Source organism: Carcharodon carcharias, chromosome 4 (assembly GCF_017639515.1).
Source record: "Carcharodon carcharias isolate sCarCar2 chromosome 4, sCarCar2.pri, whole genome shotgun sequence".
Classification (NCBI taxonomy): Eukaryota; Metazoa; Chordata; class Chondrichthyes; order Lamniformes; family Lamnidae; genus Carcharodon; species Carcharodon carcharias.
The window spans coordinates 25,278,764-25,302,740 of record NC_054470.1 but is presented as its reverse complement, the minus strand read 5'-3'; the positions used below and the strand labels follow the sequence as shown (position 1 = coordinate 25,302,740).

Genomic DNA, 23,977 nt, shown 5'->3' with positions numbered 1-23,977 from the left:
GTGCCACACTAACACAAACCACATCATACCCCCCAACACTCCCATTCTGGGAGTCTGTGTGCATCCTCTCCCATTCATACAATTCGATTTCAATCCACCCACTTGAGTCTGCGTTCTAGTCTTCCATGCAGGCTCCAGCTTCCCCATGCTCAGTCTCTCCTCTGCCTGCCATTGTCTCTCACCCCATCCCCCACCTCAACCCCTCTCTAAACTCATAGCCCAATGACCCCCCCATGTCTCTATCATCCTTTCCCCCTCCCTGCCCTGGCTGCAATACTGGTCTCTGATTCAGAAAATGGAAGGACAAAAATGCAATGCACAAGGAAGTAGCAAAGCAGTCTTGAACCTGACCCTGTTTAATGTCTGATGGTAGCTTTCCTACACAAGATGGCCATAATGATGGTAGCCATCTATGGCATTCAATAGCATCATCCCCATCGATCATCACTGCAACACACATGCAAGAAAGTGAAGCTATGTTTTAGGCCTCGGCTGACCACACTGTCAACTGGATGTGCCAGCCTTAAGGTGTATGGTGGCTGAAGATGCCCTTGCAATTGATGATACAGACCAGCATCTGCCACACCGTTCACTCAAATCTTATGGTCATTGTCAAGAGAACTTTTCAGAAGTGTTTGCTGGGATCTTGGCTAGACGCCATCGATCTTGTATACTGGCTGGCCACTACCTTGGACTTTCTGTGATTGACATGCTTCTGAGAAAGCATCCAATATTATGGTTGATCAAGTATTTGTATACCCTAGTAGTTCTACCAGTTCTGCCTTGGTAAGAAGAGTCTCCAACTGCACTACTTAACTGCCAAAGTAAGCAATATCTGCAGGTCCAAGTGTGTGGGCAGCAGAAAATAGTTGCATGAGAAGTTCTGTGACCTAACATGTTGGGATTTCTCTGTAGACTCGCTTCTGCTTTCAACTATATCCAATAAGTATATTCCCATTGAGGAAGCCATTGATGTCAAGAAATGTGCTTGGACAACAAAAATGAAAACTAGTACAAAAGCTTTTAAGAGCCCAAGAGAGAGCAAAACAAAAGTGTTAAAAATTTGGTCAAAATGAGTTTTTCTTTACAATGTTATGTGCTCTATTATTCCCAGTTTATTTCTACTACCTACTGACCCCAGATTTCCATTTCACACAGGCGTCATTTATGCTAAACTTGCACATCGGAAAATGATAAAATGTGTGTAGGATACCTTCACCCAATACATATTTAAACAGAGAATTCTACTATTTGAGGTTGGTGTTTCTACAGTTCTTCAGGGGTCCTGCGCACCAAAACATGGTGAGTGTCTGTCAAGCAAGAGTCCCTGTCCATTCTTAAACCCTGGTCACCCAAATACAAATCCTAAATTGGGTAGTAATTGATATAAATCAGGATCATCAAAACACAACAAGAAGAGCAAAGAGAAATAAAGTTTAAAAGCAAAAAAACCGTGGAAGCTGGAAATCCAAAACAAAAACAAAAATACCTGGAAAAACTCCGCAGGTCTGACAGCACCTGTGGAGAGGAACACAGTTAATGTTTCGAGTCCATGTGACTCTTCAACAGAACGAAGGAAAAATAGAAAAGAGGTGAAATATAAGCTGGTTTAAAGGTGGGGGTTGGGGGGGGGGGTGGGACAGGTATAGCTGGTTAGAGGGTCAGTGATAGGTGGAGATAACCAAAAGATGTCATAGGCAAAAGGACAAAGAGGTGTTGAAGGTGGTGATATTATCGAAGGAATGTGCTAATTAAGGTACAGAGAGCCCTAGTGGGGGTGGGGTGGGGGGAAGGGATCGAAATAGGCTAAAAGGCAGGGATAAAACAATGGATGGAAATAGGTGGGAAAAGAAAAATCTATATAAATTATTGGAAAAAAGGGGGATCGGAAAGGGGGTGGGGTTGGAGCAGAGAGTTCATGATCTAAAATTGTTGAACTCAATATTCAGTCCGGAAGGCAATAAAGCGTCTAGTCAGAAGATGAGGTGCTGTTCCTCCAGTTTGCGTTGAGCTTCACTGGAACAATGCAGCAGGCCAAGGACAGACATGTGGGCATGAGAGCAGGGTGGAGTGTTGAAATGGCAAGCGACAGGGAGGTCTGGGTCATGCTTGCGGACAGACCGAATGTGTTCCGCAAAGCAGTCACCCGGTCTGCGTTTGGTTTCTCCAATGTGGAGGAAACCGCATTGGGAGCAGCAAATGCAGTAGACTAAATTGAGGGAAGTGCAAGTGAAATGCTGCTTCACTTGAAAGGAGTGTTTGGGCCCTTGGACGGTGAGGAGAGGGGAAGTAAAGGGGCAGGTGTTGCACCTTCTGCGGTTGCATGGGAAGGTGCCATGGAAGGGGGTTGAGGTGTAGGGGGTGGTGGAGGAGTGGACCAGGATGTCCCAGAGGGAATGATCCCTGCAGAATGCCGCCGGGGGGTGAAGGGAAGATGTGTTTGGTGGTGGCATCATGCTGGAATTGGCGGAGGATGATCCTTTGAATGCGGAGGCTGGTGGGGTGTTAAGTGAGGACAAGGGGGACCCTATCATGGTTCTGGGAGGGAGAGGAAGGTGTGAGAGCGGATGCGTGGGAGATGGGCTGGACATGGTTGAGGGCCCTGTCAACCACCGTGGGTGGAAAACCTCGGTCAAGGAAGAAGGAAGACACGTCAGAGGAACTGTTTTTGAAAGTGGCATAAAATAAAGAATATTGAAGAAATAAAGTTTACTACATATAGATAACAACAAAGAAATGGGGAAATAGGAACATGAGAAAGTTAGACATGCATTTATATAATATATTATCAGATCTTTCAGAAACATCCTAAAGAAGTGGGCTAAATGAGTGAGAATTAGGGAAGGTGCTAGGTGCAGTTCCTCCTGTCTATTCTCCTAGTATGGTGGCAATAGAAGTTGGAGGCAGGCAGGGAAATGTAGAGTTAACAGAGTTGGTCTTGGGAGGGATTAAGTTCTTGCATAATTATGAGATCAAGGGGCCAATAGATTCACACAAGTTGAGATGATGTCTAAGAATCGTCTACTTCACAAGGGAGTGGACATTGAATTGGATAAACTGCAGCACTCAATAGTGAAAGGCTCACTAGGGAAATGTTGGGAGAATGGAAAGCAGGTTGGAAAAGGTTAGCAAGGTTCAGATCAAGTATGGACTGCAGAATAACATAGCATGTCTTGGACACAAGACCATTGGTCTATCTCACCCAATGTTCCATCCATGATCTCTCCTGATCTTACTCTTACCAGTGTTGAACCTTCTCATTCATTGACCTGGCCTGTTTGGATTATTGCACATACTTCAGCATTATTGACCACTACACCCAACTTGGTCTCAGTTGCAAACTTACACACCTTGGATAACATTCTGTCCAAAAATTAACAACACTCCAACACAAGCCCTTGGGATGCTCCACTGCCAATCACTCTGATAATTCCCCACTTTGCTATTTACTTTCCAAACATTCACTATTCCAGGCTAATAAATCCCATATGTTCCATAGGCATGCACTTTGTAAATGAGAATATTAAATGATATAACATAAACCACCTTTCTGAAATCCAGGTAGGTAACCTGCAATGCCTCACTCCATTCAATAGATCTGTGAGCACCTCAAATAAAATTCAGGAAATTGGTATGTACAACTTAACCCATCTGAATCCATGGTTCTCTATAGCCAGTCCTTGTCCATAAGCTACCCCACATCAAAGTCCCCAACATTTTCTCAAAAATTGCTTTAAAGCTCAAAATGCTTATAATTTGATATCTCAACCCTATTCCCCAACTATCTTCTAATTCATTGGGATATTAACAAATTCCTCAATCAACTCTATTAGCACCATTAGATGTAAATTGCTAGGGATGAAGACTTGTTTACCTTAAGCCTATTAACCTAATATGCCTTCCCTTGTATAACTGAAGAGATCCAATCTATTTTCTCATTTGGAGTGCCCAAAAGGGTTTCAAACCAGTTGGCTTTGACATTTCAGAAGGCCAAGCCACAAACAGCACAGCTTATGTGATAGGGAATGCCAATTCCAGAGAATGCCCACCTCGGAGGAAAAGCTTGGCAAAGCACTGAGTTAGGCAAGTCATATAACAAGGGCTTTAAATTAAATAGTGAGGTGGGAGGGTTCACGTGAGGGGAGATTTGGAAAGTTAAAGAGAAAGGACAAGACAATAGGCCAGGTTAGTGATATGGGTAATAGTAACCAGAGTGTGACAGGATGGAACAGAGGTACAAACATAAGAGTGCAACAGCAAATACAGTCATATTATGGAAAAATTGTTTTAAACTAACAGAGAAGGGGGTGGGGGGTTCAGGTAAAGGGAGATTTAGAAATCTAAAAGGTAAAAATTGAAACATTAGGAAAGCATATCAATGTGGGTGAAAACGAGCTGAGTGGGAGAGGAAGGAACAAGAGTTTAAAAGTAATAGTGCTTCAGAGAGTAAGGTCCATGCAGGGAATAGTAGTAAAAAAAAAAACATGAAATCACTATCTCAATGTGTGGAGCATCTGCTATAAGATAGGGCTGGATTTTTAGCTTGGCGTTTTGGCGTGTGCCTGACAAGCATGAGCATGAAATAGCACATGATGATTGTGGGTGGCAGTCCATTGTGCAGCCGCTCTCAGGCCCGGCGGTGGGCCTGCCCGATGAGGTGCGAATTCTGTGCATAGATGAACCTGTGGCATAAATAGAGGTAAATGATCTATATCTAATTCCAATTACAGAGAAATGGTTACAAAGTGGTCAAGGTTGGGAAATAAATATTCCAGGGTACACAACATTCTGAAAGGGCAGAACGGAAAAGGTGAAGGAGTAGCCCTGATAATAAAGGATTACATCAGGGCATTAGCGAGAAAGGATTTGGCTCAGAAAATCAGGAAGTAGAATCAGTATGGGCAGAGATTAGAAATAGCAAGGGTCAGAAAATGCTGGTGGGAATACTTTATAGGCTCCCTAACTGTATTTATACTATTGTACACAGCATTAAACAAGAAATTATAGAGGTTTTATAACAAAGGCAACACAATAATTCAGTTCCTTTTTCATTCATTGATTTATCCCCACTTTTTAGCCTATTTCAATCTTTTATCCCACACCATCCCCTCACTAGGGCCATCTGTCATTTGCTCATTCTGCTTTCCACTCTTCGGGAAAAATTATCCCTGGCGGGGGGGGGGGGTAGAAGTGCGGGGGCGGGTGCACGCTGCCATTTTATGTAGGCAGGCCAATTAAAGGTCCGCCCAGCGTGATGTCTGCTTGGAAGCGCTATGTGCTCCCTGTGCGGGTGGGAGTGGATTCCCTCAGTTAGGAGTGCGCTCTTTTGCGCATGTGTGCGAAAGAGCACACAGAACTCCCTGAGGCTAAGTGCTGCCTCAGGGAGATCGGCTGGGAATTAAAATTTTTTAATACAAATGATAAAAAAATTTCCCTGACATGTCCCCTCATGTGACACTGTCACAAATTGGGACATGTCCATAGCTTTTATTGAAAGATTGGATAAAAGTCTAAATTCCCTCATGAACCTTGTCCTGCCCGTGGATGAGGTTTCATGCTTTCTCTGAAGACCGCCAAGGCTCTCGGCCTACCTGTCGACCTTAAGGTTGGACGGGCAGGACCATTAATTACCTCAATTAGTTTTTCAATGGCCTCAATAGGCCATTGACAGCTCGCCGGGCACGCAGCTGACTCAGCTGCGCCCCCGCCAACGTGAAAATGGAAATGATGCGGGGTGACGTCGGCGTCATTTAATGCGTCAGCAAGTGGGCCCCGCCTCCACTCACTGACCAGAAGATCCTGCCGTAATGTCACCATTAACACCTCCTTTATCCAGTATCACCACCATCAACACCCCTTCGACCTTTTGTTTATGACATCTTTTGCATTCTCTCCTTTGCCTCCAACCATCACTGGCCTTCTATCCAGCTTCACCTGTCCCACCCCCGTTAAACAGTATATATTTCACCATATTTTTACTTCTCTTTAGTTCTGAAGAAAAGTCATATGGACTCGAAACATTAACTCTGTCTTTCTCTCCACAGATGCTGTCAGACCTGCTGAGTTTTTCTAGCACTTTTTGTTTTTGTATCAGATTTCCAGCATCTGCAGTATTTTGCCTTTACAATAATTGTGGGGAACTCTAATCTTCACTTAGGCTAGACCAATCAAATTGTCAAAGGTGTTCTAGAAGATGGGATTGTAGAATGGTTTCCTGACAGTTCCCTAGAGCAATGTGTTGTGGAACCGACTAGGGATAAAGCAATTTTAGATCTAATATTGTGCAATGAAGTAGGGTTAATTAGTAATGTCACAGCAAAAGATCCACATTAAGTTTTAAACAATGTAAATCACAAATAAGAGTTTTAAACTTAACTTATGAGTGTAAGTTGGCTAAGGTTGATTGGCAAATGAACTAAAATTTATGGCAGTAAACAAACAGTGAGACACACTTAAAGGAACAATTCAAAAATGTTCAACAAAAATACATTCCATTGAAAAAAAAACTTAGCAAAAAAGAGCCATCCAGAGCTTACTAGGGAGGTTAAGATAGTATTAGATTAAAATAAGAGGCTTATAATATTGCAAAAAAATGGTAGCAAGTCTGGGATTTGGGAGTGTTTAGAAACCAGCAAAGGGTCACTAAAAAGATGATAAAAAGGGAAAAAATAGAATGAGAGTAAAACAGCCAAAAATGTAAAAACAGATTGTAATGGCTTTTACAGGTAATATAAAAAGGAAGACAGAAGCTGAAGTAAACATTGGTCCCTTAGGTGTAGAGGGAGGAGAAATTATCAGGAATGAGGAAATGGCAAAGACATATTGTGCATATGCCTTCACAGTGTTGTGAGACCATGCTTTATGAAAACATAACTTTATGAATTTACTGGTTGGAAACCATTAATTGATTTTTTGGAAAGACTAAAGTCACATTCCAGTGATTTGGAAGTCAGAAAGATAGCTGCACATTTGCACTGCTGTACCTTTTACATTTCAAGGCCATTAAGTGGAGCCCAGATGTCTGCAAGAGCCCAAAGACAACTGACTTCGGAGAATGTGAATGAACCACATCTCCTGTCCCCATTCCCAGGATATTCAGAATTAACTGGATGGGGAACCAGCACTAGACATAATCACTTCAGACAAAGGACTCTGCCTGAGAGAGAACAACTCAGCCATAATTTATTCAAGTTAATGTTGTGGAGTGTTGGTTACAACTCAGTAGGTTTGTTGAAATCTTTGTTGTTTTTAGCAGGTTAACTTAAGTCATTATTAAACACTAGAACTATTTACAAATACGCAGTAAAGGCTACAAGCTAGGAGTGGTCTGCATGCTTAGGTCTGCACGTGGTTCTATTCAACATCACACCTACTCTCTGTATGGGTGGTACTGTACTCAGTCCCCCATTAACCCTAAACGCACCAGACTCTTATACTATAGTTATAACTGGAATGCACTAGCATGGCCATATTTAGGTCACTGGGCTGTTGCAGAGAGGGTCATGTGTGTTTAAGCATCTGTTTTCTCTGCAGAGCAGCACACACACAAGACACTGAAGAAGCAAGATCGCTGCTTGGGTCTCCCTCTCCCGACAGCTTGCAGGTTTCAGACAAGTCAGACAAGTTTTGAGCCTTGTCTGCTGTTTTTTAACTATTCATGTGCTGCAGTCAGAGATTTTAAAAAGAATTCAACCCTGCAGCTACCATCTTCAGAAGAACAGATAAATTGTCCGTCTACACATTTAAACCACCTCAATGCTGACTCCAGAGGGACCTAGTTCAACCTAAAGCCAGAAAAGTCACCAACCTTCAAGAGCCATATACCCCTTTAACTTTACTAGACTTTAAATTGCTTAATCTATCCTCCCTGTAATCTATAATAATATATAATCTGTAATCTATTTGTGTGTATGTGAGAGTGATGGCTAGAATGGGGGCCAGAGTGAGGGTGAGTAAGTGAGTGAAGGCAAGCAGGGGAGGGCGAGAGAGTGAGGGAGGGCGGGAGGGGAAGAGTGAGTTTTTAAAATTCATTTTACGGGATGTGGGCATTGCTGGCCTGGCCAGCATTTATCGTCCTTGAAAAGGTGGTGGTGAGCTGCCTTCTTGAACTGTAACAGTCCATGTGGTGTAGCGACACCCACTGTGCTGTTAGGAGGGAGTGTGACTGAGTGAGTGAGTAAGTGAAAGTGTGAGTGAGGGGGGCAATAAGTGAAAGTTAGAGCGTTTTTACTATTTTACTTAGACTGGGATAAGTACAAAAAATTCTATTTTCTTTCTTTTTAAAACCTCAAGGAAACCCGTGTGTCTTATATTGTCACAGCAAGTTAATAGTTCATCACTCACTGAATGGCAAGCATGTCCTTCTTTAAAAAGCCGTGTTGTAGCCAAATGAGGAGCGGGAAAAGAGGGCAGCCATTTGACCTCTCCTCTCCTGATTATAACAATAGTAGAAGACAAAAGTCACATACAAGTAATACAGGGCAACCTAGGGGCTAATAAGAATAAGGAAATTATGATAATTAATATCACCAGTGAAAAAGTACTAGATAAGCTCAAGGGACTAAAATTTGACAAGTCCCCAGCACCTGATGATCTACATACTAGGGTTCTAAAATAGATAGCTGCAGAGATAGTGGTCCAGTGGTTATGATTTTCCACAATTCCATAGATGCAACACCACTATTCAAGAAAAGGAGAGAACCGGAGGCCAGTTAGCCTGACATCAGTCATCTCAAAAGGAAGTCTCAACAGTACACTTAGAAAAGCATAGAATGATCAGAAAAAATCAACATGGCTTTACAAAAAGGAAATCCTGTTTGACAAATTTGTTAAGAGTTTTTTGAGAATGTAAGCTGGTAGCTTCACGTGCGGCACTTGTGACAGAACCTGCCACTGAAGGATTGGCCTCTTCAGCCATTAGCAAAGGTGCGCCACATGAAGACAACCCACCTGAAATGGTTTGCTGCGTCTCTATCATCTTTCGTAAACAGATGGGTGCCAGAACAGAACTAGTAGGGTTGATAAAGGGGAACGAGTAAAAGTGGTATACTTGGATTTCCAAATGGCATTCGATGTGTGCCATACAAAATGTTTATACACAAGATAAGGGCTCATGGAGTTGGAAGATCTATTAGCATGGGTATAGAATTGGTTAATAGATAGAAAGTAGAGTGTAGGGATAAATGAGTCATTTTCAAATTGGCAGGCTATGACTAGTGCAGTGTCACAAGAATCAGTGCTGGAGCCTCAGCTAGTTACAATTTATAATAATGATGTAGACAAAGAGAGAGTAATGTATCTAAGTTTGCTGATGGGAATGCAAACTGTGGGGAAGGCACAAAGAGGCTCCAAAGAGAAAAAGACAAATTAAGTGAGTGGGTAAATAGAACAAGGAAGAAGAGGAGAAAGCACTTAACCTTCATCTAAAATTCTGTTTACATTTTTTGTTTTGGCTTCATATTACAAGAATAAAACTTTTATTATATTAATATTTTGCCAGTGTTACAATACGAAACAGAAAACAAAACATCACATCACTTTCAAAATGACAAATATTATCAAACTAAACTTAGAAGCAGCTGGAATAAACTTCTGTTCTTAGTATTAATGTTATGTTTTGATTTATAAAAGTTATAGCAGTAATAATCTGAATTGAAACATTTATAAAAATGATCACAGTGAATACACAAACCTTGATCCCAAGTTCCCAAGGTCTAAAGTCTTCACTGTTCTCAATTTCTAATGGTTCTAGTAGTGGTTCCCATACAGCAAGCACTTCATTATAGTAATGTACCTGTGAAAAAATGTTAAGTTAATTTATCTTTAAACGTAGAACTGATTTTGCTATTTCTGTATTGTCATTACAGTCATATTTCGAAGGTTACAGTTTGCCTCAATTTTTTCTCTTCCAACAGAAGAAGCAACAATTCACAAATCTACCCAGCTCCAAAGGAGGTCTCAGATTTCCTAAACTTTCTCTTTTTAAATTATTCATTCAGAGGATGTGGGCATTACTGGCAAGATCAGCATTTATTGCCCATCCCTAATTGCCCTTGAGAAGGTGGCGATAAGCCCCCTTCTTGAACATTGTAGTCTATGTGGTGCAAAAACACCCACAGTGATGTGGTGCAAATACACTCACAGTGCTGTTAGGAATTGAGTTCCAGGATTTTGACCCAAAACGGTGAAGTTAGGTGATATATTTTCAAGTCAGGATGGTGCATGGCTTGGAGGGGAACATACAGGTGGTGCCGTTCCCGTGGGCCTACTGCCACTGTTATTCTAGATTTCAGAAGGTTGCAGGTTTGGTATGTGCTGTTGAACAAGCTTAGGTGAGTTGTTGCCAGTACACCTTGTGCATCGTACATATTGCTGTTAGGATGCACTGGTGATGGAGCGAGTGAATGTTTAAGGTAATGGATGAGGTGCTTTGTCCTGGATGGTGTAAAGCATCTTGGAGCTGCATTCATCCAGGCAATTGGGGATTATTAAATCACACTCCTGACTTGCACCTCATAGATGATGGAAAGACTTTGGGGAGTCAGGATTGAGTTACTCACTGCAGAATTCCCAACTTCTGACCTGTCCTTATGGCCACAACATTTATATGGATGGTCCAGTTTCTGGTTAATGGTGCCCCCAAAGGTGCTGTAGCAACATGCAGTTGAACATCAAGGGGAGATGGTTAATTCTTTCTTGTTGGAGATAGTCATTGCCTGGTACTTACGTGGTCCGAATGTTGCCTGCCACTTATCAGCCTAAGTCTGAATATTGTCCAGGTCTTGCTACATGTAGGAATGGAATGCTTCATTATCTGATGAGTTCCAAAAGGAACTGAACTCATAAAAGGAAGAAAGGTCATGGGCCTAGGACACAACTGTTCAAGGTTTTTTAAAAAATCAATTAGTGATGTCTATCGCAGAGCCATAAAAATCTACAATCATAACAAAAAGATAGGATCTCACAGGACATGATTGCCATTAATCAGCATTGTGAAAATTCAACAAAATTAAACTAATAATTGCTTCCAGATGTCTTGAGCCATAAGTGCCAAGTGGATGATCCTACTTGGCCTCCCAAGATTGCTACCATGATAGATGCAAGTGTTCAGCGACTTGGTTAACTCCATATAATATTAAGAAATGTTGAGTGAATTGGACATAGCAAAAGTTATTGCAACTTTTTAAGACCTGGGCACCAGAACATACCACCTTTAGCTAATAGCACTGTGATACAACATAAGTGCCTCCAAACATTGAGAACTATCTAGCACTATCCATTAAAAGCAAGTTAAATTCACCCAGCTATTACCTCTGTATCAGCCTCATCTCAAAATAGCAAAAGGTGTAACTAATAGTGCCATCAATTAGTACCTAGTTCCCAATAATTTATTCTATGGCATGCCACTGAAACCTTGGCTCAAGATTCAACTAAGCACTTCTTCAGTGGCAGATTCAAGAGCTGGATATTAATAGAGAAGAGTTTATCATAACTGCCCTCAACATCAAGGCAGCATGCAACACCAGTCGTGTACCAGGAGTTTGACACCAGGTGAAACAGAGGCCAAAGGTAGAGGCCAAAAGACAAATTATCTTCAGTGGCTGGAGTCATATCTGACATTCAGCCTGACTGGAGATATATTACTTGCTCACTATTGCAATGTGAAAATCCTGGAATCCCCTATTCAACATCGTTATCACAAGCATCACAGTGATTCAAAAATGTCACCCACCAATATCTCCTTAGCTCAAGTAAGGACAGGCAATAAATGAGGCTTTGACTGCAATGCCCATAGCCCATGATCGAGTTTTTTTATAGCAGTTATTCTGACAGAACATTGCCAAGAAAGTAGACGATTCTTCATTCTTTGGATCATATGCACCCTGCATATACTGTTGGATTTTACTGTATCTTAATAGCCTCTTGGGGGAAAGGTTGCTGGTCACAAAGAGGAAAAATGCCATATGCTGTTTCCTATTTCAGAAGGCTAAACATTACACAATTAACACAAAAGCAAAACACTGCAGATGTTGAAATAAAACAAAATAAAAACAAAATGCTGAGATAATTAGTAGGTCTGGTAATATATGTGATGAGAGAAGCAGTTAATGTTTCAGATCTGTGATCTATCATTAGGCCAATTAATTTGATCTGAAAATAAACAGAACTAACTTAATATTAATGCCCAAAACTATGGCCAGGATTTTCCAGTCCTGACAGAAATTCCCGCTTAAAGTCAATAGACCTTTGGCCATCTCTTCAAATTTTCTGTCCTGCCTGTGACGTTTCCCACCATCAGCAGGACTGGAAATTCCTGGCTTATGCCCCTGCAGGGTTTCAGTGACAGGTCAGTGAGATTGTGTGTGTGGAGAATGTGTATCATTTGATTAAAGAAGATGGCCCTGTGAAGTACATATTCCTTTTCTCCTCATTCCAGAAACTCAATCACAGAACATGGATCCATGAGGAAGAAAGGACCAAAAATACCAAACACAAATATGTTAAACAATATTGAAATAGCACAAAGTGGCCCAAATAGAATAAAATTTTAAACATTAAAAGTACATGCAAGGCATGAAACATAGCTAACCAATGTAGTTGAACAGCACTAAATCTAAAACTTCTTCAGTTTTGTTTTAAAAGCTGTATTAGTGGCTCTGCATTGGAAATTAATGAAACTATTTACCACCAGGGTCATAAAATCCTGATCTAACTATCATTGTGTTTCATCAAGGCCACCAATGGCACACCTCTAGGTTTGGGCGCAATATTTGACTTGAAAAAAGGGTATTAAAATGGTATAAGTCAAAGGATAGTAAAAGAATGAAATCAACTGAAACAACAAAACTTGGCCTTTCACAAATCTTGAGGACACTGTCTATACAAGTACCAAAAATTAAAGTTGTCAAACAGCAGCAGAGTTAACAAAAGCTCTGAGCTGTTGCAGGTCAAATACATTGTAGTCAGATGTTGCTAATCAGCATTAGCTTTAGCTCATTGGAAGTGCACTTGCCTCTGAGTTAAAAAGTCCTTTTTCAGAACTTGAATACAATCCAGGGCTACACTTCAGGGTAACACAGAGTGTATTCCCTTGTTGGAGGAACCACCTTTCAACTGGGATGTTAAACTAAGGTCTCTTCTGTTCTCTCAAGTCAATATAACAGATTTCACAGCATAGTTCAGAGAAGAGTAAGGGAGTTCTCCCAATGTCCTGGCCAATATTTATCACTCAATCAACACATGGAAAAACAGATAGTATGGTCATTTATTCCACTACTGTTTGTGGGAATTTGCTGTCATATTTCTAAGGCTACAATAGTGATTTCACGTCAAAAAAGTATTTCATTATCTGTAATGATTTGGAATGTCCCGGTGTCATGAAAGCTTCCACGTAATTGCAAGTTATTTCTTTCTTTTCTATTTTTAAAATTCATTCATGGAGTGTAGGTATCAATAGCAAAGTCAGCATTTATTGCCCATCCCTAACTGCACTTGAGAAAGTGGTGGTGAGCCACCTTCTTGGACCACTGTAGTCCGTGTGGTGAAAGTAGCCCACAGTATTGCTTCGGGGGGGGGGGGGGGGGGGGGGGGGGGGTGATGTGGGTAGTCTCCAGGATTTTGACAGCAACGATGAAGAAATGGCAATCCCCAGGGCAGTATATCTGGTGTGGGAGGGGGTAACCAAAAGATGCGCTGGGGTGGGGAACCCTCCCCGGAGGGTCCCAGGTTTGCGCAGCAATTACCTGGGAAGTCCAAACTTCCGACTGGCAACCATCCGAAAATGCGATTTAAAATCGCAAACTTCGGGTGGTTCTGACTGTGTTACAGCAATAGAATTAAAGCACTTCTAGCTACTGGTAACTATAGAACTGACCCGTCCCGACCCCACTGAACTACCCCCACTGTGGGTCTCCCACCCTCCTCACCCCCCAATTACCCCCTATCAATTACCCTCCCTGCACACTCCCCTTCCCCCCATGCACAACCAACTCGCGACTCTCCCCCACCCCAGCCCCAACCCATAAAAAAGGTGTGGCTTACTTTCCTGTGACTGAGCTACCTTTGACTGTAAGCTTTAGAAGCACGCTGCACTGCACAGATCTTGCCTGGCCTGAGTTGGAAGGTCAGGTGAGATAGGAGTGGCTGGATTTCAAGGTAATTAACTATGAGCGGAGTGGCAATCCAACTCAATTGCCACTCTACTGGAAGTTATGGACCAATATATTTCCAAGCCAGGATGGTGTATGAATTGGAGGGGAGTTTATGGGTGGTGTACCATGCATTGTTGCCCTCAACCTTCTATGTGGTAGAGGTCAAAGGTTTGTAAGGTGCTGTCAAAGAGCCTTGGCAAGTTGCTGTGGTGCATCTTGTAGTTGGTACATATGCCACCATGATATGCTGAGGGTTGAAGGAGTGTTCAAGATAGTGGATGGGAAGCCAACAATGCCTGCCTTGATGAGTTTCTTAAGTCATTGCCTGGCATGGTTCTCATGTTACTTGCCATTTATCGGCCCAAGTGTGAACATTGTCCATGTCTTGCTGCACACAGGCATGGGCTGCTTCATTATCTGCGGATTTACAAATGGAATTGAATACTGTGCAATCATCAGTGAACACCCCCACTTCGGACCTTATGATGGAGGGAAGGTCATTGATGAAACAGCTAAAGGTACTTTCAATATTGGGAATCATGAAATCATTGTCTTTGGTCCCACTACAAACTCCGATCCCTAGATACTGACTGTATTGCACTACCTGGCAATTGTCTGAGGCTGAACCAAACCATTTGCAATCTTTAAGTCATACTTGACCATGAGATTGCTATGTCCACCTATTTCCATCTGTGTAGCATAGCCTGACTTTGCCCCTTCTTCAGCTCATTTGCTGCTGAAACCCACACTTCTGTCTTTCTTAGCTCTATACTTGACAAATATAATGCAGTCCTGGTTGGTCTCCCACATTCTACCCTCAGTAAACTTGAGGTCAAAGACTCTTTTGCCTGTATCCTAACTTGAAAAAGTAATGTTCATCCATCACTGTTCACTGACCTAATTGGGCTCCCAGTTAAGGAACGCCTCCATTTTAAGATTCTTATCCTGAATTTCAAATTCCTCCATGCCTTCATCCCTCTCCATCTCTGTAATCTCCTTCAGTTCAACAACTCTCTGAGGTATATGTGCTCCTCCAACTCTGGCCTCTTGAGCAAGGGGGGGAAATTTAATCATTCCACCATTGACACCTGTATCTTCAGATGCCGTAGTCCTCAGCTCTCAAATTTCCTGCATAAACCTCTCCAGCTCTCTTCCCTCCTTTAAAACATAACTTAAATCCATCTTTTTGAGCAAGTTTTTTCTCAACCGCGCTAATGTCTGTTTATGTGGCTGTATGTCAAATTTTGTTTGTTAACACTCTTGTAAAGTGGCTTGGGACATTGTACTACATTTTAAGTGCTCTATAAATACAAATTGTTGTTGTAGATATTGAAGATGGTTGGGGCCTAGGTCACTGTCCTGAATAATCCCTGCAGCAATGCCTTGGGACGGAGATGGTTGGCCACCAACAACCATCTTCCTTTGTGCTAGGTATGATGCCAACCAGTAGAGAGTTTTCCCTCGAATTTCATTTACTTCAATTTTACTATGGCCTCCTTGATACCACAGTCAATCAAATGCTGTCTTAATATCAAGGCAGTGACTCTCACCTCATTTGTAATTCGTGTCTTTTTCTCATGTTTGGACCAAGGCTGGAATGAAGTCTGGAGCAGTGGAACCCAAAACAGCTATCACTGAATAGGTTTGACCAAGTGCTGCTTAATAGTGCTGCTGATGATTAGGCTGAAGGGGCAGTATTGGGCAGATTGTATCTGCCTTCCTTTTGTGGACTTAAGCAAAATTTCACCTTGCTGGATAGATGCCAGTGTTGTAGCTGCTTTAGTTCTGGAGCACAAGTCCATCTTTGAAAAAAATTAAAGAACTTTCATTTATTTAGTATCTTTTATATCCTTTAGATGTCGAAAGGGCCTTACAGTCAACAAATTACCTTTGAATAAAGGGCTGCTGGAAACCTGAAACAAAAACAGAAAATGCTGGAAATACTCAGCAGGTCTAACAGCATCCGTGGAGAGAAAAACAGAGTTTCAAATCCGTATGACTCTTCTTCAGAGCTAAAGCGAAGTAAAAATGTGATGAAATTTATACTATTTAAGGGCGGTAGAGCAGGTGAAGCTGGATCGAAGGCCAGTGATCGATGGGGGCAAAGGAGAGATTGACAAAGATATTATGGACAAAAAGACAAAGGGGGCGTTAGTGGTAGTGGTAAGGGCTAAAGAAGTACTGATAGTGGCAGGATAGGAAATGTGATAATAGCAGGAGAAGGATAAGCACTCTGGAAAGGACAACATGAACAAGTGACAGATGGCCCGTGTGGGGGCGGAGTGGGGGGATGGGACTGTGATGGGAAAAAAGATCGAAAATAGGATGACGGGTGGGGATAAAACAATGAATAAAATTGAAAATAAATGAAGATAAAAATAAGTGGATTAAAAATAAAAATAAAAAAATAAAAACAAATATTGAAAAAAAAGAGGATAAAAAAGGGGTGAGGATGGAAGAGACAGTTTATGGTCTGAAGTTGTTGAACTCACAGAAGGCTGTAAAGTGCCTAATTGGAAGTTGAGGTGCTGCTCCTCCAGTTTGTGTTGGGCTTCACTGGAACACTGCAACAGGCCAAGGATGGACATGTGGGCATGACAGCAGGATGGTGTGTTGAAATGGCAAGCGACAGGGAGGTCTGGGTCATGCTTGTGGGCAGACCGAAGGTGCTCTGCAAAGCAGTCACCCAGCCTGTGTTTGGTCTCTCCAATGTAGGGGAGATCACATTCGGAGCAGTGAGTGCAGTAGATCGAATTGAAGGAGGTGCAAGTGAAGCGCTGTTTCACCTGAATGGAGCGTTTGGGCCCTTGGACATTGAGAATGGAGAAGGTAAAGGGGCAGGTGTGGCACCTTCTGCGATTGTATGGGAAGGTGCCGTAGGAGGGGGATGAAGGTGTTGGGGGTGATGGAGGAGTGGACTAGGGTGTCTCAGAGGGAATGGTCCCTAAGGAATGCCGACAGTGGGGGTGAAGGGAAGACGTATTTGGCGGTGGAATCATGCTGGAGTTGGCAGAAATGGCAGAGGCTGATCCTTTGAATGTGGAGGCTGGTGGGGTGAAAAGTGAGGACAAGGGGCACCCCATCTTGGTTCTGGGAGGGAGAGAAAGGTGTGGGGGCAGAGGCGTGGGAGATGGGTCGGACACAGTTGAGGGCCCTGTCAACCACAGTGGGTAGGAAACCTCGGCAAAGGAAGAAGGAAGACATGTCAGCAGTGCCATTTTGGAAAGTGACATCATCGGGACAGATGCGACAGAGGCAAAGGAAATGAGAGATTGGAGTGGAGTCCTTACAGGAAGCAGGGTGTGAGGAGCTGTAATCGAGGTAGCTGTGGGAGTTGGTGGACTTGTAATGAATATTGGTGGACAGTCTATCACCAGAAATTGAGACAGAGAGGTCAAGGAAGGGAAGTGTCAGAGATGGACCATGTGAAGGTGATAGAGGGGTATAAATTGGAAGCAAGATTGATCAATTTTTCCAGGTTCAGACGAGAGCATGAAGTGGTACCAAAACAGTCAAGAAAGTACCGAAAAAAAGGCTTGTGGGAGGGGGTCTGATTAGGACTGGAACAATGAATGTTCCACATACCCCATAAAGAGACAGGCATAACTGGGGCCCATGCAGGTACCCATTGCCACACCTTTGATTTGGAGGAAGTGACAGGAGTTTAAGGAGAAATTGTTCAGTGAGAGAACAAGTTCAGCCAGACAGAGAAGCGAGGTGGTGGATGGGGATTGTTCAGTCCCCTGTTCAAGGAAGAAGCGGAGAGCCCTCAGACCATCCTGGTGAGGGATAGAGGTGTAGAGGGATTGGACGTCCATGGTGAAGAGGTTGGGGCCAGGGAACTGGAAATTGTTGATATGATGTAGGGCATCAGAGGAGTCACGGATGTAGGTGGGAAGAGACTGGACAAAGGGAGAGAGAACGGAGTCAACATAGGAAGAAATGAGTTCCGTGGGGCAGGAACAGGCTGACACAATTGGTCTACCGGGACAGTCCTGTTTGTGGATTTTGAGGAGGAGATAGGAGCTGGCTGTCTGGGGTTGGGAGACTATGAGGTTGGAAGCTGTAGGGGAAGACTTCTGGGGAGATGACGTTAGTGGCAATCCTGGAAACAATAACTTGATGCTCGGTGGTGGGGTCATGGTCCAGGGGGAGGTTGGAGGAAGTGTCTGAGAGTTGGCGCTCAGCCTCTGCAAGGTAGAGTGCACCGGGTAACAACAGCACCACCCTTGTAGGCAGGTTTGATAACAAAGTCAGGCTTGGACCTGAGAGAACGGAATGTGGCAAGTTCAGAAGGAGACAGGTTAGAGTGGGTGGGCCGAGCAGAGAAACTGAGATGGCCGATGTCACGCTGACAGTTCTCAACGAAAAGATCAAGAGCAGATAAGATGCCAGAGGGAGAGGTCCAGGTGGAGGGAGAATACTCGAGATTGGTGAAAGGATCCGTTGAATGGGGGGGTGGGGGGAGGAGGACTCCTGCCCAAAGACGTGAGCACGGAGACGAAGGCGGCAGATGGAGAGTTCAGCATCGTGCCGAGCCAGGAATTCATTGAAGTGAGGGCGTAAGGGTATGAAACTGAGCCCTTTGCTGAGTACTGAACGTTCAACATCAGAGAGGGGAAGGTCAGAGGGTATGGTGAATACACGGCAAGGGCTGGGATTAGAAGACAGGATGGGGTCAGAGGGGCAGGAAGGGTCCTGGATGGGCATTGGTATCGAGTTGTTGGAGCTTGCATTCGTTAGCACCTGAAAGGCACCTGCCACCATCAGCACCTCCTTTAGCCAGTACCACTACCATTAACACACCTTTGCCCTTTTGTTCATGATATCGTTGTCAATCTCTCCTTTGCCACCACCTATCGCTGACGTTATAAGCAGCCCCACCTGCTCCATTCACCTTAAACAGTATAAACTTCATCACATTTTTACTTCTCTTCAGCTCTGAAGAGTCATACGGACTCAAATCATTAGCTTGGTTTTTCTCTCCACAGACACTGTTAGACCTGAGTTTTTCCAGCATTTTCTGTTTTTGTTTCAAATTACCTTTGAACATTAGTTGCTGTTGTTTTGTCGTCAAAATGACAGCCAATTTGAAAATGCCACAAACAGCAATTGTTGAATGATCAATTATTGTTTCTTGAATGGATGGGGTAAATAGTGGCCTGGATCTCAGCAGATCTCCCCCGTTCCACTTCAGCTAGTGTCAGGGAATCTTTTCTGTCCACTGCAGAGCCTCAGTATAAAGTTTTATCCGAAAGATGGCACTGTACCACCATACAACATTCCCTCATTCTCCTTTTCAAACAATTCTATGACCAACAATGCAGCCTTTCTTAGATTAATGCTGTGTGCTAAACGCATATCTGCTTACATTAAAATAGACTGAAAACCTATCAAGTTTGAATTACTATGACTCAGCAAAATTTTCACATCACAAAAATTCATGCCGCAAAACAAAAACAACCCCACAATTAGTACATGCAGGACTAGTATAGATACATGCTTATATAATAAATAGGCTTTTCCAGCAAATTCCTACCTCTAAATTAAGGTGACATTGCAGATTAATGAGTGTGCTCCAATTTTTCACATCTCCTTTAAAAGTTGACTTTGCCAAAAGCATTGGAACGGTTCTGTGTCCAACACCCGCTTCAAGCGTCAAACAAATAAATTCCAATGTCATTTTTAGATTCTCTCCTGGAGATGGTAATTGTACTATTGGTCCATCCTTACTTTCATTATTTTTAGTATTCTCCAAAAACCAGAGTTTTAAATCTTTCACATCCTTCTTATTCCACAAGTCAGGCGGGATTTCACTGTCCTTTTCATGTGGACTTTCGACAGCAGGAGTTAAGGCAGACGTAATTGTAATCACCGTGTTAATAATAACAGGAGATACCTAGGCAATAAGCACATATAAAAACACCTCAAGTTGTTGAACATGAGTTTTAATTTATTGTGCAACTGTAAAGCGATACACAGACAAAATATTTTTCTTACTTTCAGCATTAGCGATTTTACTGCCAATTCCAAGAAACTGGGATGACAAGCAGCTTGCACACTTCGGAAAAACAAACTGCAAGGCTGTAAGACCTATTTTTTGAATGAAGATTAATTATTACAATTATAGGTTCAAGACTCTACTGTTGCAAATACAGCGGTTCCAATAAACTAAATTCAGATTAAACTAATCAATAGTAATATGTAAATTTAGTGGCATTATACACAAAACAAAAAACCTGCTTTTCAGGCTTACTTTTATTTAAAATTAAAGCAAACCTGAAATACAGAAATATCTAATAAAAATACATATAGATTAATTTAACAAGTATCACAAATGCAAAGTTCACTATGAACCAACACACAAAAATTTTAAATTCATCATTTACATATACCGTGGTAACTTGATTTTTTCTCTTTTCTTTCAGGAATGGGCAGGCTATAACTTTGAGATCTTTAACAGTTGCAGTTATCTGTTTAACTTCTGGATCATTAGTAATGTCAGCCTCACACTGTGCAGTCACCACTAGTGATGGAGCATCTGCTCTTGTCAAATCTGCCACAAAGACAATCTCTGGATTCTGAATGTGAACACTAAGTTCCATTTTAGATGCAGCTTGTGATGGCACTTGAAGAAATAAAGAGAAAGGATGTAAATACATAGAGTTTTTGCAAATTTAAAAAAAATTAAGTGCCCTTAATGATCTTCCAAACCTTTTTCTTTTGATGGTGTTACGGTTGGTTTATTCATCTGAACTGTAGAGACTTGGTCATTTGCCTTGACAAAAAAGTCAGCCACTGTGAGTAGAAATTCCATACTTGCACAAACATAGATATCACGTACAGTTGCATCTAGAAGCATGCCTTCTCTTCCTTGTTTGTAGCTGAAGTCAATCATCTCATTCTTTTCAACACCTAGCTTCATTTCCACCATTCTGGAGGGGTGGGGAAGGGGTTGGGGGAAGAAATCAAATTAGCAATTACTATGCACCTGTAAGGAATGAAATGCAAAAGAAAAATAAACTTAGAGCACTCATTTCTCGTTTTCCCCTGACCATTTGAATGCCTGATGCACATAAAAGGTCATTTGCTATGTTTAAGGAGCCTTAAATTCAAGGTACTGAAAGATCTATAAAAGTACCGTTTCAATTTCAAAAGCAAATTACTGTGAATGCTGGAAATCTCAAAATCTGAATTAAAAACTGAAAATGTCTGAAATAATCAGGTCAGGCAACATCTGTGGAGAGAAAGATAGTTAATGTTCTGGTGACAGGCCAATGCCCTGAAAGTTGAATTCTGTTTCCCTAACCATAGATGCTGCCTGACCTATTGAGTATTTCTAGCATTTTCTGTTTTTATTATAGAATTTCTATTTGATTGAAATGCAAAGCAGATTCTGTTACACAGGAACAAACACTGACAAGAACCAAAACCCTCAAGTGTACACAGGGATACAGTTAGAACACTGATAAGCTTCCTATTGCTTGGCAACCCAAAATTGTCCAACCCTACAAGTACATTGGTTTGCAGAGTTACCTGAAGATAAGTGAGAAGAACTCAGACTCCCAGCAACAGCTCTAGCCCACCAAAGCCAATTAAGGAATTATCCTGACTGGTCAGTCAAATAGGTTTATATGGCTCCCACATGAAAAGGTGTTGGAATTACTGTTGCCAGTAGAGGAAAGGAATCCACAACTAGGTGAACACCTGCTTGCATACTATTTCTCAATACAGTGACCCAGACTTCCAATCTCCATCTCCACCATTGGCATCTCAACACTATCAAGAGTAATTAAAATATCCTAACTTCTCACAAGTCAGCCAAGATGCAGGAGGACTATGGAGAAGACGGGGACTGCGAAGGAAGGACATATAAGGAGTGGCAAGAGTGTTGCAAAGAGAGAGAGAGCATTTCTAGGAGATAGCAAGCAAGGTCTCTGGCCTTGTTATGTAGCTCGGGGCCAATGGAAAGCCAGAATTCAACACCTCAAGAAATGGCAATCAATTGAGACTTAACTAGGTACAACTGCAAAGTCGTTACACTAGGCCAAATAAATCCTGTGATGCCAGGTGAGCTTCCAGGTGTCTGAATCCAATTTCAGGGAGGGGTGACAGGGTGGAAGAGAACGATGGAATTAGAAGGAATAGGCTGGTGAGACAGACTTAACAGTCAGACTTAACAGCCAGGAGTTTAGAGGATGGAGCACCAAAAAGGTGTTACGACCCTGCAGATGATGTGCGCCAGGCGGACAAAATCCACAAGGGAAACTTGGTCGCTCTATCGCAACAGTTTTGCAATTTGTATTTATTTTGAGATGCGTGCACTGAATTCAGACATAATAAGTCCATCAAGACTTCGAGATGTAAAAAAATTAAATTAAAATATTTATTAACAAAATAAAAGATTCCAAGCACATACATAAGACTACAAATTACTGCGATAATAATTCCTAAAATTCCTAATTAACACAGCCTCCAGTTACACCCACTTTAAGGTAACGTTCCAAAAATAGATTTTAAATAGATCCAGCAAATTAACACAATATCCTGGATAGTGGAATTCCAATTGGCTTTTCTCCAGCTTCAGTTTCAGTAGACAGCAGGCTAATGCACAAATGCTGGAGGCTTCCTTAAGGCTACTTCCCACACTTCTGTTAGATCTCACAGGGCCTTTTCCTGACACATAGCCTCATTCTCCTTTATATATATTACTCTCTTTTAATATGTAAATTCTGTTTTCATATGTATTTGAAACTATATCTTCCTCATAATATAAAAACTTTCATGCTGCCACTATTTGTCAGTAACCTTTGAGAAAAACAAATATATTCTTTAGTCTAGCTTATCTAACTAGTTGTAAACAGACTAAAATCCCTTTAAAATCCAAATCTCCCTTCATCCATCTAAAAAGGCAATTTCATTTCACAACTTACATGCTAAACCAACATCTATGTTTATTCCTTAGCATGTCAAGCACCTAGCTTCTTTTGATTAGTTGAAGCTTGCAGTCTTGACTCCAAATGTAATTAAATCGCAGACAGAGCCAACTATACTTACCGCCATAAACCTACTTCACAATAAACCAGAAAAATATCATGAAAATTATTAAACTTTCATGACAGGCATGAGGATTCTGGATTCTATCAACAGCAACAAGAGAGTAGGTCTACAGTGCTGATCAACAACTTCATTGCACAGACAATGCTGCAGCTGCGGAAGCCAATCTAGCAGTTGACTGCTGCACTGGGATACCCATCAGGTCCCTACTCAGGAATTGATGAAGCAGTGGGAACAACCCCACCTTGCTTGTGACTCAGACTTCATGACTACAGGCTTTAGGTGAAAGACTGGTGGGGTTTTGAAAGAAAGTTAAATAGAGCCTGAGGTGGTGTACCCATTTACAATAGCAGGTAGCACACATGTCAGGAGGGAAAGTTGGGTGATCAGTATTGTGTTGGGAATGGGTCAAAAAAAAGCAGGAGATGGGATTCATAGATGCGTTGAACTTGGCAAGGGCCAAGTGAAGGGAGGTGTGGAAGAAATTAGAGAATAATATATAGAATATTAGCTTTTAATAGTATAGGAGGAAGTCATTCAGCCTGTCATGCTCGTGTCAACTCTTTTGAAAGATCAGTCCAACTTATCCCACACTCTAGCTCCATCTCCACATGTTTGCAAATTAGTTCTCTTCAAGTACAGATCCAATTACCTTCCAAAAATTTCCGATGGAATTTAATCTTACTGCCATTTCAGTGCATTCCAGATCTTAAATCCCTCTGAGTAATGAAATTTCTCATGTTCCCTCTAGTTCTTTTGCCAATTACTTT

The 23,977-nt window shown here is 42.0% G+C and overlaps 1 protein-coding gene across 7 annotated transcripts in view; it reads right to left on the bottom strand.

The window, feature by feature from the left end:
* The window catches only part of vps13a (vacuolar protein sorting 13 homolog A), a 524,014-nt gene that overhangs the window by 210,278 nt on the left and 289,759 nt on the right, over window positions 1-23,977 (bottom strand). For all 7 annotated transcript variants that reach the window (XM_041186720.1, XM_041186723.1, XM_041186721.1 and 4 more), the window contains exons 38-42: window positions 20,865-21,085; window positions 20,546-20,778; window positions 20,151-20,243; window positions 19,690-20,049; window positions 9,692-9,793 (exon numbers count right to left, since the gene is read on the bottom strand). In XM_041186720.1, the coding sequence (XP_041042654.1) occupies window positions 9,692-9,793; window positions 19,690-20,049; window positions 20,151-20,243; window positions 20,546-20,778; window positions 20,865-21,085 (1,009 nt within the window). The remainder of the gene's footprint in view (window positions 1-9,691; window positions 9,794-19,689; window positions 20,050-20,150; window positions 20,244-20,545; window positions 20,779-20,864; window positions 21,086-23,977) is intronic.